The 18,199-nt window shown below is 43.3% G+C and overlaps 1 protein-coding gene across 1 annotated transcript in view; it reads right to left on the bottom strand.

Annotated features, from left to right (window-relative positions):
- Positions 1-17,222: 17,222 nt before the first annotated feature.
- LOC104999157 (adenylyl cyclase-associated protein 1-like) overlaps positions 17,223-18,199 on the bottom strand; it is a 5,227-nt gene continuing 4,250 nt past the window's right edge. The window contains exon 4 of the mRNA XM_010854648.1: positions 17,223-18,192. Within this exon, the coding sequence (XP_010852950.1) occupies positions 17,501-18,192 (692 nt within the window). The 3' untranslated portion in view covers positions 17,223-17,500. The remainder of the gene's footprint in view (positions 18,193-18,199) is intronic.

Below are 18,199 nucleotides of genomic sequence, written 5' to 3'. Positions count from 1 at the left end.
CCATAGTCAGATATGTGTAATTGGTTGCTACATCCTCCAACTCTCTTTTCTTCCTTAGAGATCATAATGTTGAATGGTAAGAAATAGCATGGAAAGAGAGTACCAATCTTTTTTTTTCTAATGTATTGGGGTATAGTTGCTTTACCATGTTGTATTAGTCCCCTCCCTCTAGGATCTCCCACCCCACCCCTCCCATCCCACCTTTCTAGGTCACTACAAAGCTGTGACTGAGAAGGCAATGGCACCCCACTCCAGTACTCTTGCCTAGAAAATCCCATGGACGGAGGAGCCTGGTAGTCTGCAGTCCATTGGGTCTCGAAGAGTTGGACACGACTGAGTGACTTCACTTTCACTTTTCACTTTCCTGCATTGGAGAAGGAAATGGCAACCCACTCCACTTGCCTGGAGAATCCCAGGGACGGGGGAGCCTGGTGGGCTGCCGTCTATGGAGTCGCACAGAGTCGGACACAACTGAAGTGACTTAGCAGCAGCAGCAGCAGCAGCACAGAGCTGCGAGCTGAACTCCGTGTGCTTACAGCAAGCTTCCTCTAGCTATCCGTTTTACACCTGGTACTGTATATGCGTCAGTCCCAAGCTCCCAGTTCAGCCCCGCCTCCTTCCCCTCCCCAACCCGTGTCCACACAGCTGTTCTCTACAAGAAAATATCAGTCTTTAATGTTGACCTTGGGAGTGTGTCGAGAGTAAATATTCGGCTGAGGTTCCAAAGGCTCAGAGGTCATTCTTAGGGCAGCAGTGAGAGCCTGCACCTCTGTGGACCGGGCGGGTGACTCAGAACATGGCTGTTCAGGTAGATCACCTCTCCATGCTCTCATCTTCTCTTTTGCAACGCAAATAAATTACCTGGCCTCAGGGTTTTGTTAAAAAAAAAAGGTCATCATTGATTAAATATAAAGTATCAAATACAAATATACTTGCTGTATATGTCTAAAGCAGACAAAGGGAAAACTTAAGCCATAAGGAATTAGCTAATGAGAACTCAGCTCACGCAAAGGAAGAAAAATCTGTAGTCTGAAGATGTTTTCTTTTTTGATGTATTTTTCAATCTTTTTCTTTCAGCGTTTTCTCTTTCATATTATAGGGGCAGTAGGTGAGCTTGTTAGGTAGACCAGATAAATTAATGAAAGTGGAGTAACACTATATTTACAGATCTGAATGTAGTGGAAGTGCATTGACAGCTACAACAAAGGAGAGCAGACACTGAACAGTGTTTCACAAACTTTCTTTCATGTGAACAAAATGCTATGGCTATTACTTTTCAGGACTTCTCTGATGGTCCAGTGGCTAAGACTCTGGGCTCCCAATGCAGAGGGCCTGGGTTGGATCCCTGGTCAGGCAGCTAGATCCCACATGCTGCAAGTGAGACCTGGCAGAACCAAATAAATAAATAAGTAGTTGTTTTTTTTTTTAAGAGCTAAAGCAAAAGAAGGATATTATTTTAAAAAATGTTATGGCCGTTACTTTTAAAGGAGACTTCAGTTTGTTTTGAGATTTATCCTCTGAGTTTATTACCTAGAGAAAGGAATCCTTTGTTTATTACTCCTTTTGTTGTAAGCGTGTTAAAAAGCCTAAAAATGAGACATAATTAATAATGACTTATGGACATTTGTACTAGGTTGAATAGTGTCCCCCCAAATACGTATTTGCCCACAACCTCAGAAGGTGACCTTATTTGGAAGTAAGGTCTTTGCAGAGATAATTAATCAAATTAAAGTGAGGTATTTCTAGATGAGGTGGGCCTTAATTCAGTGACTGGTGTCACAAGAAGAAGGGAATTTGGACAAGAGCACACTGAGCCAAACCAGGTAATGATGGAGGCAGTGGTCGTAGGGCTGTGTCTCAAGCCAAGGAGCCCCGAGGGTTGCTGGCAGATCCACCAGAAGTTAGAAAGACACAAGGAAGGAGCTTCCCTGAGAGTCTACAGAGAGAGCATATCCTGGAGACACCTTGATTTGGGCTTCTGGTCTCTGCAACTATGAGAGAGTAAATTTCTGTTGTTCTAGGTCATCCAAGTTTGTCGCAATTTGCCACAGTGGCCCCAGGAACCTAACACAGCCTTGTGGTGTCCTGTTCAGCTGCACTTTGGGGAGCTGACTCATTCTAAGCAAAATTCGCCAACTGCTTTATAAATTCAGACTTCAACTTATTAGTGTGCAGGGGGAAATAGCAGGCAGAGCAACAGGCATCCCCTTGAGGTGCACCAGCCTAAATTATACAGCAGGAAGGAGAAACTAACATTAATCCAGCATCTGATATGGTTCAGGCCCCTTAGTGTCACAAATAAATAGGAAGGTAGTACTGTGATAAAGTTACAACTATGATAGGTGTCATAAATATAAACTTACAACTGTGCTTCAAGGGACTGTGAACATGAACAATTGCTCAGTCTAGACATGGATATTAGTCACTCAGTCGTGTCTGACTCTTTGCAACCTTATGGACCATAGCCCGCCAGCCTCCTCTGTCCATGGGATTCTCCAGGCAAGCATACTGGAGTGGGTTGCCATGCCCTCCTCCAGGGGATCTTCCAAACACAGGGGTCAAACCCGGGTCTTCTGCACTGCAGGCAGATTCTTTACTATCTGAACCACCAGGAAAGCATGAGGGAGATCAAAGAAAGTGAAGCTAAGAAAAGGAACTGGAGGAAAAAGAGGAATTAACGAGGAGAAACAGGATACAGAAGGATGGCAGGCAAGAAAGCTGATGTGTTCAAGGAACTGAAAGAGGGACTGGGGTGGGAGTTGACTTGCACAGGTGAGGCAGAAAGGGAAGGAAGCTGTGACACATGCAAGGGCACTCAGATGATGTTCAGATTTTGTGTCTTTCTCCTCAGGTCAATGAGGAGGTGTTAAGGTTTGCTATATGATGCAGCGACCTGAAAAGATGACTCTGGGGACTTCCCTGATGGTCCAGTGGCTAGGACTTCGAGCTCCCAATGCAGGGGATGTAGGTTCGATTCCTGGTCAGGGAACTAGACCCCACATGCCATAACTAAGACTTCACATGCCACAACTAAAGATCCTGCGTGCTGCAAGAAAGATTGAAGATCCTGTATGCTAAGACCCAGCACAGCCAAATAAATAAATATAAATAAATATTAAAAAAAAAAGATGACTCTGACAGCAATTGGGGTACAGGTTGGAGGAAAGGGGAGAGTTTGATGCCAGCAAAGGGTCCAGGGAATAGGAACTGACGACAAACCACACTCAGCAGACACTCTGTGAGACCCTCAGAGTAAGCAGAAGGCCAGGTCCCTTTTCCCCCAGAGCTAGGAGTTTCCCAAACCATACTCCTTCCTGTAGAGCCAGACCACAGAGTTATCCAAGCAGAAAGTAACTCAAATGCTTATTGAGATCATGGGATTGGATGAGGACTGAGACTTTGGACTAAATTTTTACCCTTGTTACCCCAAATGACGTGAGTTCATAAGATCAGATTTGTTATGGTATACAGTGGGGAGTGCAGCGTGTTACCCCAAATGACGTGAGTTCATAAGGTCGGATTTGTTATGGTATACGGTGGTGAGTGCAGCATGAGTGAATTCACCTGGCACAGGTGAAGAGTAGACACTCAACAATGTAGACACGTCCTTTCAGGTCAGAATATACACATCTAGGACATTCTTATGTGAATGTACTGACATTAATTTAACTATTTTTAAAATATTTATTTATGTATTTGGCTGCTCTGGGTCTTAGTTATGGCACGCAGCATCTTCGATCTGTGGTGCGGCATGCGGGATTTTTAGCTGTGGTATGTGAACTCTTAGTTGTGGCATGCGGGATCTAGTTCCCTGACCAGGGATCCATCCCTGGCCCCCTGCATTGGGATCATGGAATCTTAGCCACTGAATCATGAGAAGTTCCCTATTTTTCGATTTATCAATAAACACCCTCTCTCCAGTACTCTTGCCTGGAAAATCCCATGGATGGAGGAGCCTGGTGGGCTTCAGTCCATGGGGTCACGAAGAGTAGGACATGACTGAGCGACTTCACTTTCACTTTTCACTTTCATTCATTGGAGAAGGAAATGGCAACCAACTCCAGTGCTCTTGCCTGGAGAATCCCAGGGACAGCGGAGCCTGGTGGGCTGCCGTCTATGGGGTCGCACAGAGTCGGACACGACTGAAGCGACTTAGCAGCAGCAGCAGCAGCTCTAGTATTCGCTATTATACCAGCAGTTTCAATGTACATCCAGGTGTCCTTCTGAGAGATTCTCCTGGGAGAACCTTAAGGGGAGGATGTCCAGATCTAAGAGGAGGCATCTTCAACCACCGATAGATCCTTTCAACCTTCCTAAGAGACTGTTCTCATGCCATAATTCTATCAACAGTCAAGGCGTGCCTTCATACTAACTTCAACATGGGTATGATACACACTTTCACACATGTTATCTAACTTTTGGTAAACTTTTTCCCTGGTTATAAAAGCTATTAATATATGTGTTTCAGAAGATGGAGGGAATTTCCTTCACCAGACCTTTCAAGGAAAACGCTGTGCCTGCTGGAAGGAGGTGTACGAGTAGCTGCTTGGGATGAGAGGTAATTCTTCCCTGGGATGTTCCGGTAAAGAAACTCCCTCAGGAGGATGTGCTCTCAGTTGCTCAGTTGTGTCCGTCAGGCTCCTCCATCCATGGAATTTTCCAGGCAAGAATACTGGAGTGGGTTGCCACTTCATTTTCTACTGTAAGGGATCTTCCCAACTCAGGGATCAAACAATTGATCTGGATGCAGGACATGCGTCTCTTGCATCTCCTGCACTGACAGGTGGATTCTTTACCACTAGGGCCACCTGGGAAGCCCTTCTGGAGGATGGACTTGAATGGAATCATCAGCATTACAGAGGAGATGGACTTCTGGCTTTTTTGAGCTTGCATTTCAGAGAAAGCCCTAAGCCAGAATGGAATCATCTGCATTACAGAGGAGAGGATTCGAAGGTGGCAGGTGGAATGGGGACTCTGAGAGGAAGGTCCCAGAAGCCAGAGACAAGAAGCCTGGGCTGGAGGTAAACGCAGACACAGGGCAAGTAGAAAGGATTTTGGAAGTGAATATACCATTTCCTAGAGTTCATGAATTCTACTCTTTACTGTGTCAATGGAACTTCCAAATACGTATTGCTATTTAACCTCTGATTAGAGATTTTGTGAGCTGGTGAGTTCTGGCCTTTGTCCCAGGAAGGCAGCTGTACAGTTTTCATGAGCTGTTTCATCACAGAGAAGAGAGATTGGCTATGAGGACCAATTTCTGATGGCAAGAGTAGAAGAAGGTGAGGGAAGGTTGCCACTGAAGGATAAGATATCTGGGACTTCCCTGCAGGTCCAGTGGCTAAGATTCCCAGCTCCCAGTGCAGGGGGACTGGGTTTGATCTCTGATCAGAGAACTAGATCCTACGTACTGCAACTAAGAATTCATATGTTGCAACTAAAGATCCCTAATGCAGCAACGAAAATGGAAGATGCTGTGTGCCACAGCTAAGACCTGGCACAGCCAAATCAATTCAATAAAATAAATATTTTTTAAAAAGGGAAAAAAGAAAGCATAACTGCAGGCTTGCTCTGGGTACAGTTTTAAGGACCCTTCTGAATCTGCTTTACCCTGCCTTCAAAACCCACGTAAGCAAGCGAAGGTGAGGGGATCACTTAAACGGAAGGCTTTACTCACACCTCTGGAATGGGGCCTGGCAATCCAGCTAGAGCGTCCCAGAAGGGTTTAGGCGACCGTGTGGAAGAGATGACTGAGGACAGCTGAGCGTCACCAGAAAATGAAACAAGAGCAATGGGAGAAACAGCGGGGGAAGTGTGAGAGCCACTGGGAAACCTGGGACCGAGCAGGGAAGGCCACCTCTACCTGGGCTGGTCAGGGGAGCCTTTACAGACAATGCAGCCCCCAAGCTGAGCCTGAAGGATGAATAGCACACCTCCACAAACAGCAGGGTGTGCAGAAGGGTGAATGCACTCCCTAGGGCAGCACTCACAAATGACCAGGAACTGGATGGCTGATAGCAACAGAAATATGGTCTCCCACAGTCTGGACCAAGAGTGACCAAGATCAAGATGTTGGCAAGGTTACACCTCCCACCCCCTGGGGTTTAGGGGGAGACTCCCTTCCTTGCCTCTTCTGCCTTCTCATGGTTGCTGGTTTCCTTGGCTTGTGGTTGCATCACTCCAGTCTCTGTTTCCATCTTCATGTGGCCTTCTCCTCTCTTGTCCCTTCAAAGCACACCTGTCGTTGAATTTGGGGCCCTCCTGGATGACTGAGCATGATCTCATCTTAAGATATTTCAATTACAGCAACAAATTAGGTAACAGTCACAGATGCCAGGGGTTGGGGGCCACCATTCAACCATCACAGAGGGCATCATTCAGAGCATCTCTGGGAAGAACACGAACTCCTTCATGAATGACCATGATCCCAGTATCTTTCAAGTCCCATCACCCACTACTTCCCCTGACTTCAACGGGTGATTAGTTGCTTTTATTTCCACAAATGAAGGATTTCCCATACCTCTATGCTTTTGTAAATGTTGTTTCCTCTTTCCATTTTAATGAATCAAGTTGGATGCTGGAAGGAAAATCAACAGGATGGAATGGTTGTAGGGAGCAGGTTTAGAGGGTAATGTGAACAGGCTCCGTGGTTCCAAATGTTCATATTTCATTTTTTGGCTGCATGCACAGCATGTAGGATTTTAGTTCCCCAACCAGGGATCGAACCCTCACTCCCTGTAGCAGAAGGGTGGGATCTTAACCACTGGACTGTCAGGAAGTCCCCAAATATTCATATTTCAACAGTAAAAGTTTCCTCTGGACAACCTAGCTATGTCCTGGAGGTCCCTTTACCACTTTGTCTGGCTTTACGTAAGTTGCAATTAAAAGGTTTATTTGTGTGACATATGAAAAGTTCCTCTCTGAAATTTGATTTCATGTTTACTCATGAATAGCAGCTGCTCTCAAAAGTGGTTCACTTTTAAGTAAATTAAAAGTTTGTCTCTGAGGATATACATATCCTAAAGGTTTATTTTGTTTTGTGTCTCAGGAGAAGTAAGTGGGGAAGAATGAGCTGGATATTCATAAGGCTGCAGGTAACTTGTTTTGAACACTTTCAGTAGACTGAGAGAACAGCAGTCAAGGGGAGAAATGTTTGAATTTCAATGGGAATTGTCAACATGGAGTGAATGATAAAGACACCAGCCACAAGATCAGTGTCCTTATATCTTTCTTTTATTGCTTCATTGTAATTAAAGCCTAAAGTGAATTATGAAAATATGCAATCCAACAGCTTCTGCCTTGGATTTATGCCTGGCACGCTGTGAAACTGTGGTGTGATGATTGCTTTGTATTATGCATGTTGTACTATAAAGGAGGGACTTTAATATGTAATACGGAGTTTCCATATGATAGAAATGTATCTACCGACACAAAGGCAGTTGAAAACTGTATTGCTTATAGAAGACCATAAATAGATGAGGAGAAATTAAGAGGCAGGGAGGAAAAGAAGCCATTGTGGGGCAGACACAGAAAAGGTGAAGAATATCTGGTGCATAATTAAACACATATTTTGGGCAGGCAAAATTCTAAGATGATGACCCAATGACCTGGTATAATCCCTCCCTTTGAAGGTGGGCAGGATCTGTGACTATGATAGCTGTCATTCCTGTGATGAGGTTGTGTATTTACCGCAAAGGTTAAGGGATTTTTTTCCCATCAGTTGATTTTAAATTAATCAAAAGGGAAATTACCTGGGTGGATCTGAATCAGAGGAAACTCTTGAAAGTGTTGGGTTCTCCTACTGGACTTGAAGAAGCCATCATGGGTTCTATAACTGCAAGGAAATGAATCCTGCCAGCAACCAGGTGAGGCTGGAAGAGCACTTGGAGCCTCAGGTGAGACCATCTCATAGCACTGATGCCTGACTGGAGCTTTGTGAGACCTGGAACAGAGGACCCAGCTATGCCACGGCTCCTGATCCAGAGAAACTGGGAGCTAATGAATATGTATATATATATTAGGGAGCTGCATCCCAGGCGATTTGTTACACAGCATCATGCTAAGTGCTGGGGATTCAATAGTCTCCAAGACAAACCCAACTCTGCCCTGCAAGAGATCCAGACAAGGAAAGAGATGACTACTGATTGAACAGTTCCCTTCTCCAGGGGATCTTCCCGACCCAGGAATCGAACCAAGGTCTCCTGCATTACAGGCGAATTCTTTACCAACTGAGCTACCAGGGAAGCCCAACCAAAGGTTCAGTTCAGTTCAGTTCAGTTCAGTTGCTCAGTCGTGTCTTACTCTTTGGGACCCCATGAATCACAGCACACCGGGCCTCCCTGTCCATCACCAATTCCCGGAGTCACTCAAACTCATGTGCATTGAGTCGGTGATGCCATCCAGCCATCTCATCCTCTGTTGTCCCCTTCTCCTCCTGCCCCCAATCCCTCCCAGCATCAGGGTCTTTTCCAATGAGTCAACTCTTCGCATGAGGTGGCCAAAGTATTGGAGTTTCAGCCTCAGCATCAGTCCTCCCAATAAACACCCAGGACTGGTCTCCTTTAGGATGGACCGGTTGGACCTGCTAGTTTTCAATTCACTTCTCCTGTTGCCCCTTCATCAGTGCCTGTGATTCTTCCACTACAGCCCCTTGGCCATCATGCCCAAGGGGAAGGGGAATAGAGAATTCAGAAAGGAAGAGAATGGACAGGAGGGAAATCCCTTCTGGGCGGACAGGGAAGGAAAAACACATCCTGTTGGGTTCTGAGGGGTGAGGCAGAGAGCATGGGCCGCAAGAGAAGGGGGACCACGTGGGCTGCACCCCCCTTCATCCTCCCCAAAGTGGGGGATGGTGAGAGGTTTTAAATAACCAGAAAAGCTTGGGGGAGATTTCAGAGCAGAGGGTCTGTTTCTGGGTAAATACTAGGATGTTTTCAAGTGCTCTTAGAAAAGTCCTGAATCCATTACGCCCCTACTTAGGTGGCAATCTGGAGATGGATCCAGGCAGAGGGGTGCCCAGAAATGGGGCCCCTTCCCTCTCTCCCGACACTGCCCCTTCCTCCAGGCTGCCACCCGATCAGCAGCCAGCTCGTTTGGTCCCATTTGCTTCTCTTGAGACACAAGATAAAATAAATCTTTGGGATGTTTACGTGTCCAGAGGCAAACTTATAATTTATTCAAAAAGTGAACAGCTTTCATGGGCAACTGCTATTCATGAGTAAACATGACATCAAATTTCAGAACAGGACTTTCCACATTTCACACAAGAGATGGTTTTCAACCAGCAGAGAACAGTGTAACTTGCAAGATGAAAAGTTTCCTCTCACTCATGAGACAAGTGGTTTGAATGTAAGAGCAGAACACTATTTGCGAATCTCTTTCTTCTTCTTTATTCCCCTTGGTGTCTGAACGTAACTGGGTTATAGTTGGCCCCAAGGTAAGCAGTACCTTGTTGTTCAGTCGCTCAGTCGAGTCCGACTCTTTGCGACCCCATGGACTGTAGCCCACCAGGCTCCTCTGTCCATGGGATTCTCCAGGCAAGAGTTCTGGAGTGGTTGCCATGCTCTCCTCCAGGGGATCTTCCAGACCCAGGAATCGAACCAGTGTCTCCTGTGTCTGCTGCATCACAAGTGGATTCTTTACCACTGAGCCACCGGGGAAGCCTAGGGATGATGCTAAGTCCTCTGAATTTATTTTCCTTAATGGTAGAAGACACATGACACCCCTGCGGTCTGGAACCTAATTTAGGGACTGTCTACATAGCCAAAAGTAAATTCAAATGTCAGGCATACCAAGTAATTTACAATCTGACCCCACCTACTCTGCCTTTCTTATCCCCTGCATTTGGGACCCCCAGTACGGAATCAGTATGGAACCAAACTGAACCAATGGGATCGGTGCAGGGGCCACACCAAGGGCCCTGCCACTCCTCATCTGGGATGCTCATTTAATGCCTCCTTGTTTCTGACAATATTAGAAACTGCCCTACTGATCTCCCTGGAATATGTCTCTGGATCAGTTCAAATGATGAATTAGTTGAGGGTGTAGGCAAAATGTTTGTGCTTGCAAACCCAGATTTTGGGCATCAGAGTCAAGCTCCTTGTCTTCTCACCTGTATGCAAATGTCAGTTTGATTCTGAGCCTGGTTATTTGTAAGTAGATACTGGCTTGGCTCACAGGGATCTCTGCTTTGGGGAAATGCCATCTCGATCCACAGGTCTCAGGAGTGGACCTCTGGCAGCTGTATTTGCATCGTAGGATCCACAGTTTTTACAGCTAGTGCTTGACACCCTGTAAAGGAATCTCTTTTTCTGAAAATCTGTAACTGGGATACAGGAAGAATTAGGTCATACATATTAGGTGGCTGGAGCTGAAACTTTTAAATTTAACAAGCATGAGGCAGCCGCCTTCACTGATCATCTGCAGGTGATGCAGAGGAAATAAATCCTTGAAGAGAAAAGTGTAACAAATTCACATGGAGATGCAGAGATAAGAGAATGAGAAAGAGATCTGGAAGCTTCCTAGACCTTAATTTCAGTTGCTTGCTGAAGCCCAGCCCAGTCATATCCCTGGTCCATGAAATAACATCGTATCCTTACAATTCCTTGCCTTTTCATTTCTTTCCTAGTCAGTTGTGAATTACAGCACACCAAGCTCATTTAATGGTGCAAATCTTCTCTCCTGTTTTAAATTACTTTCCCTCTTTCATCTTGAGCCTCCATTTTCTTACCTCAATCCCACCACTGAATAGCAATCCATTATGATTGTAACACAAGTTGTTTATCCAAAAAAAATTTAATTTCCTTTTTTGCTATTTCAAAGAAAGCTGCTAACAATATTCTTCCATATGTCTACAATTGCATATAATTAAGAATCTTTAGGGTATAGTCCTTGAAGTGGAAGTTACTTGTATGTTTAACTTTACACAATAATGTCAAATTATTTTCTGAACTCATTGTACTAGCTTGTGCTCCCACCATCTAATATTCAGTTCAGTTCAGTCGCTCAGTCGTGTCCGACTCTTGGTGAACCCATAAACCACAGCACACCAGGCCTCCCTGTCCATCACCAACTCCCGGAGTCCACCCAAACCCATGTCCTCCTGCCCTCAATCTTTCCCAGCATCAGGGTCTTTTCAAATGAGTCAGCTCGTAATCAATAAAAATCAATAATATTACTAGCATTCATTATATTCCAGGCAGTCACTCACTGGTAGAAGTTTAATTTTGTCTTCTCTTGCATTCTTAGGATAAACACTAATTGGTCATGGTGTTGCAGGAAGGGTGACCCCTTCCAGGGCCCGAAACTGGGCTCTTGTCTAACACTCTGAAATGAATTGTCCGAGGAGACACATCTGCTGACAAAGCAAGAGATTTTACTGGGAAAGGGCACCCGGGTGGAGAGCAGTAGGGTAAGAGAACCCAGGAGAACAGCTCTGCCACGTGGCTCGCAGTCTCGGGTTTTATGGTGATGGGATTAGTTTCCAGGTGGCTTTGGCCAATCATTCTAATTCAGAGTATTTCCTGGTGGTGCACACATCGCTCAGCCAAGATGGATGCTAGCGAGAGGGATTCTGGGAAGTGGACGGACATGCGGTGTCTCCTTTCAACCTTTCTTGAACTCTTCCTGTTGGTGGTGGCTTATTACTTCTGTATTCCTTACCAGGATCTCCTGTCATAAAACAACTCATGCAAATGGTTTCTATGGTGCCTGGCCAGGGTGGGCAGTTTCAATCAGTGTGCTTCCCCTAACAATGGTGTATCTAATTTGTAATATATTGTTGGATTCAGGTGGTTAATAGCTTATTAAAATTTTTTACATCCATGCTCAGAAGTACAAAGGACTCGGGTTTCCTTTTCTTGTCCTGATACTGCCTGGGTTTGAAATTAATTACACCAGTCTTAGGAAAAGTGTTATCCTTCTTTTTCTATTTTCTGGATGATTTATATAACGGTTATTTTCTGTTCCTCGAAAATCATTAAAACTCAACAGTAGGGACTTCCCTGGTGATCCAGTGGCTAAGACTCTGAGCTTCCAATCAGGCAGCCCGGGTTCAATGCCTGGCCAAGAAACTAGATCCCACATGCTGCAATTGAGACCCAGCCCAGTCAAATAAATAAATAATAAAAATAATAACAACAATTTTTAAAAGTAGTCTTTAAAAAATTTAACAGTAGAACCATTTGGAGCAGGCCTCTTTGTGGAGGGTAAGATTGGGGATGTCCTTGATAGCAATGTCAATTTCCTTAACTATTATTAGTCTCTTCAAATTTCTTTTCCTTCTTGTACCAGTTTTGACATTTTTGTTTTTGTTTTCAGAAAGAATCTTTTTTATCTAGATTGTCAAATACTCATTTTATTTTTATTTAAAACTGCTGTGTTGGCAGTTATTTTTCTTTTTGATTTTGTGATTTAGTTGCTTCTTATTTACTGTTTTCTTGATCAGTTTTAAAAAAACCAGCTTTTAGTTTTCTAAAAGTTGATGTTCTCTGCTTTTATTTTTATTGATTTCTTTCTTCTGATTTCTTTGGGTGTGACCTGTTGCTTATTTTCTGACTTCTTAAGCTTGTTTGTTTTCAATACTTTGGTGTTGGATTGTTTGTTTGTTTTCTCATTTTTCTGCTTGGAACATCTTCCCCTAGATGGCTCTGTGAAGTGCTCTCCCCTCCTTCCAATTGTCATTTAAATGCCTCCTTTTCATCTGTCTTCCCTGCCCACTCTATTCAAACTTGCAATTCCTCCTCCCTCCCCATTCCCATTCCCCTCTTTATCTTTCTCTCCAGCACCTATTACCATCAACACAATGTATATTTTCCTTCTTTATTATTTATTGCCTATTTCCCCACATTAAAATATGAGTTATTTTTAATGCCCTTTGCAACAACATGGATGGACCTAGAGATTATGATACATACTGAGTGAAGTAAAAAAGAGAAAGACAAATATCATATAATACCGCTTATGCGTGGAATCTAAAATTACGACACGAATAAACTTATTTACAAAACAGAAATAGACTCACAAACATAGAAAACAAACTTACGGAAAGGAAAAGGGAAGAGGAATAAGTGAGGAGTTTGGGGTTAAAACAGACACGCTACTATATTATAAAGTAGATAACCAACAAGGACCTACTGTACGGCATGGGGACCTATATTCAATAGCTTATAATAACCTATAATGGAAAAGAATTTGAAGACAAAGAATATAGGGATTTCCTTGGTGATCCAGTGGCTAAGACTCTGCACTCCCAGTGTCAGGGGCTCAATCCCTGGTCAGAGAACTAGATCCCAAGTGCTGCAACTAAGATCTGGTGCAGACAAGTAAATATTTAAAATAATAATAATAGAATATATGTGTGTGTGTGTGTGTAACTGAATCACTTTCCTGTGTACCTGAAACTAACCCAACATTGTAAATCAACTATATTTCAATACATTTGTTTTATAAAAATGTGAGTTATTTTAACTTGGTAAATTTATGGGTCAATCATCATCATATCTAGAATATTTTCTTCAGCCCAGAAAGTTTCCTTGTCCTGTTTATAGTAATTTCCCCTCCATTCCTGCCCCAGGCAACCACTGATTTGCTTCTGTCTTTATAAACTTGGAAGTTAGGATTTTGACTGTTTTGCTCACTGCTGTAGCCCCAGTGAAAGTGTTAGTCACTTAGTCATTTCTGACTCTTTGGGACCCCATGGACTGTAGCCTGCCAGGCCTCTCTGTCCATGGAATTTTCCAGGCAAGAATACTGGAATCCCCTTTCCTCAGGGAATCTTTAGAGGAGCCTGGCGGACTGCAGTCCACGGGGTCACAAGGAGTCAGATACAACAGAGCAACTATTGCTACTGCCACATAGCCCCAGTATCTAGAGCAATGGTGCATAACAGGTGGTCAATAAATATTTGTTAAATGAAAGTTTCAAATAATCTTATCTGCCCCCACAAAATGAGCTACCAGTTTCTAGAGATGTTGTGTTTAAAATCTCTAAAAATACCTGTTGATATGTTTTATTTCTCCCTGGGATTCTATTCATTGATGCATTATATATGTTGGAGTTATTGTTGATCTGTGATCATTATTTTATTGGTCTATTGTTCCTTTCTTCAATATGTAATATTTTTATTTATTGCTTATGACATTTAAACTTTGAATCCATTTTTTTAATATTCAGATTGCTATCTTTGTTATCTTTCAGTTCTCATGCCTTAATCTTTTCCCATCACTTTGTGTTTTATCTACCTAGATCTTTTCAAAGTGTGTCTCTTATTGTAGCTAAAACATTACTTGATCTTACTAATTTTTTTAAGATTCTGAGAGTCTCTGCCTTCTAAATGGTGAGTTCAAAATTTTCATTTGCTTCTCTTTGGCTTTTTTTGTGTGTGTGTGGCTATTTTATCTTATATTTTCTATCAAGATTGCTGGGAGAAATATCAATAACCTCAGATATGCAGATGATACCACCCTTATGGCAGAAAGTGAAGAGGAACTAAAAAGCCTCTTGATGAAAGTGAAAGTGGAGAGTGAAAAAGTTGGCTTAAAGCTCAACATTCAGAAAATGAAGATCGTGGCATCCGGTCCCATCACTTCATGGGAAATAGATGGGGAAACAGTGTCAAACTTTATTTTTCTGGGCTCCAAAATCACTATAGATGGTGACTACAGCCATGAAATTAAAAGACACTTACTCCTTGGAAGGAAAGTTATGTCCAACCTAGATAGCATATTCAAAAGCAGAGACATTACTTTGCCAACAAAGGTCCGTCTAGTCAAGGCTATGGTTTTTCCTGTGGTCATGTATGGATGTGAGAGTTGGACTGTGAAGAAGGCTGAGTGCCGAAGAATTGATGCTTTTGAACTGTAATGTTGGAGAAGACTCTTGAGAGTCCCTTGGACTGCAAGGAGATCCAACCAGTCCATTCTGAAGGAGATCAGCCCTGGGATTTCTTTGGAAGGAATGATGCTAAAGCTGAAACTCCAGTACTTTGGCCACCTCATGTGAAGAGTTGACTCATTGGAAAAGATTCTGATGCTGGGAGCGATTGGGGGCAGGAGGAGAAGGGGACGACAGAGGATGAGATGGCTGGATGGCATCACTGACTCGATGGATGTGAGTCTGAGTGAACTCCGGGAGTTGGTGATGGACAGGGAGGCCTGGCATGCTGCGATTCTTGGGGTCGCAAAGAGTCGGACACGACTGAGCGGCTGATCTGATCTGATCTGATCTGATACTTCAGTTTTCCAGATTCATCTCTCCTTTCCAGACTTCTACTGGGTAAATTGCATTAAGATCTTTAATTATATTTATTTTCCCCTAGCACTTTCTTGCACAAATAAAATCTCTATCTTTCCTCCACCTAAGACCAGTATGATACCATATTCTTGATTTCTGGTTGGTTTCCAGCAAACCCTACTTCCTTCTCCAGCACACTGGGGATCACCTGGCTTTAGTTCAGGATTGCAGTCATCAGAAGAAAGAAAAGATCCCTCCCTCTTTCTGAGTATGTCCTCAAGCACCAAATCACAACCACTTTCTCTCTCTCTTGTAGAGGAAGATAAGAGCTCTCAACAGTCTTTAAAGGTCTCTAGGTCCATACACTTTTTCTCTATAGCATTTATTAGCATCAAAATTCTATATATTTTACTTTTTTATTATGTCTCATCCTATTAGAATGTTGAGCTCTTTTAATTTTAATAAGTTTACAAAATTGTTTCAGCATAATTGCAATCCTATCAGGGCAGGGCTGGACTGGGAGAGGAAGCTAGCGGTCTTTGCGAGTTTGCCTACTTCTGATCTTATTGCTGAGGCCAGCTTGAATTGCTTCTTGTTAGCTGCAGCCAGAGTCCTAAGAGTGGCAACTGTCAATTTGCATATCATAGAATTCAGTTTGTAGGCACCAGGTTTTGTGGATATTTATAGAAACTTTGTTCATAATGGCCAAAACTCAGAAACAATCAAGATGTCCTTTAATAGGTGAATGGGTAAATAAACTGTAGTACTTCCAGACCATGGAATATTATTCAGCACTAAAAAGAAATAATCTATCAAGTCAGGCAAAAACGTGGAGGAAACTTAAATGCACATACATCATTATACATTGATCCAAACCCATAAAATGTATAACACCAGGAGTGAATAAAAAGGTAAGCTAAGGACTGTGGGTGATCATGACGTGTCAATGCAGGTTCATCTTTGGTTAAAAGAATATACTATTCTGGTGAGTGATGTTGATCAGGGGAGGCTATGCATGTGTAAGGTATATGAGAAATATCTGTATCTTCCTCTCAATTTTGTTATAAACTTAAACCTGTTTGAAAACAATAAAGCCTCAAAAAAGAAAAAAACAGTAAATGAAATAATGCCTACAGAAGGCTTAGAAAGTGACCACAGAATGGTGATATTATACATACCCATTTTTTTTGGTATTAATTTTATTCTATTTTCTGTATAACTTTAAGTACATAAAGGTTTATTTCCACAGGCCTCAGGAAATGGGTAGAAATCACAGGACAATCTCTCTCCCACCAAAAAAAAGTTGCATATTTTGGTAAAGTGTCTGTCCTAGAGGAAAAACTGAAAGTTGCATTAGCAAGGTTGTGCAAGACTTTTACACAAGACCTAAAACAGCCTGCAGTGGAGATTTTTAGTCCTTTGTTCAGGTGCCCAGACAGAAGCCAAAAGTTGTGAGTATGACAGGGCCATGGAAGCAGTGAAGATGGAAGACGGGCACCTAGAATGGAAGGAGAAAGGGAGCCAGATTTCTGGGAATGGTGCAGTTTTCCTTTTTTTTCACTCTTTTAAAGTCATCTCTGTAGGAAGGTGCTGGGCAGGGGCCCAAGAGAGAAAGGGTCCGAGACTCCTTTAGCTGGCCTGGATGCAGGGCACCACCACAGCAGCCTACACAGGACAACCTACGGTCAGGTTTGGCCAGGTGCGGGATGGAATGCAGAAGAAAAGGAATGCTCGTAGGAAATCATTTTGCTAGGAATGCTAGATGGCCAAGTTTCAGCCTTTGGTCCCGTGCAATCCTTGCCACACTTGTCAATAGTGATAATTAGTTTAAGTTAGAAGAACTAACTAGGATCAGCTTCTGTTACCTTCACACTCGTTGTTAGAAAAAGGTTAACTTGTGTGAACATTCTGACCTGTTAATTCCTGGGACTGCTATAGTCTTCCCAAAAGACTATTTGTTGGTCAAATAACCCCAAAGGCTGAAAGCTAAAACACACCTGTCCTGGCCTGCAGTTGCTTAAGAATGGATTGGTGGTGTGGTTGAGCTGATATGAAAGAGCTGCACCTTCCTACGGAAGATCAACTGACCTGCTATCCCACCCCAAATCTCAGCCTGAGGTATATTTCAGTGAAGGCAGGTAGCTGTGCTTCTCAAAGCAGAGAAGCAGTTTAAGAGCAGAAAGGTAGAGGAAATCTAAAAAAGAACCGTCTTGATACAGATTTATCCCATGGTGTGAGGGAGAGGACAAGGAACCCCGTGGCACTTAGCTTATCCAGCAATTTCTGTCACTGTGGTGACCAACTTCTGCCCATTCCATAGGGTCTTAAACTGCTCAGCGACTGGGAACTCATTGAAGTCACTGCCTTCTGTAGGAATGACATTCATCTCAGAAGATTTGGCACTGACTATCTCACAATCCAGGGAGTTCTTGCTCAGGTAAACGTGGCAGCCATCTGTTTTGTTGATGGAAGTGGTTGGCACTTTACCCATTACCTGAACTGTGACATCCTTACTATTGATTATCTCCACAATGCCCACCACATCATCAAACACCAGACCAAGTTTCTTACAGTTATCTACAGTAATGGAGTTAATTTTGCCCTTGATCTGCAATGTCGAGTTCACACACTTGAATATGTAAGCCACCTGTTTCAGCTCTGTATCTTCTATCACCAGGTTGGAAACATTCTCCTGATTTTCCACTCTCCACTTCTTGCCCTCCAGTTCAAGTAGGGCTGGTTCCTTCTTTGTGACTGGTTTGGGGGGATCTGGTTTAGATGCAGAGAAGGGTTTGGGGCCACTTCGTATCAGACCACTCTGAGCCTTCAAGGCAGGGTTCTTGTGAGTCTTCATGTCATCGGATACGTGTTTCAGGGCATGTGTGATGCTCTCACCCTGATTAATCTGCACAAACAGGGCTGAGCGTGAAGCAGAGTCATCTGAGCCTGAACTGGTGGGGACTGGGGG

Source organism: Bison bison, unplaced genomic scaffold (genome assembly GCF_000754665.1).
Source record: "Bison bison bison isolate TAMUID 2011002044 unplaced genomic scaffold, Bison_UMD1.0 scf7180017864345, whole genome shotgun sequence".
In the NCBI taxonomy this organism is placed as follows: domain Eukaryota; kingdom Metazoa; phylum Chordata; class Mammalia; order Artiodactyla; family Bovidae; genus Bison; species Bison bison.
The sequence above is the reverse complement of the archived record's forward strand: the minus strand, read 5'-3'. Positions and strand labels throughout refer to the sequence as shown.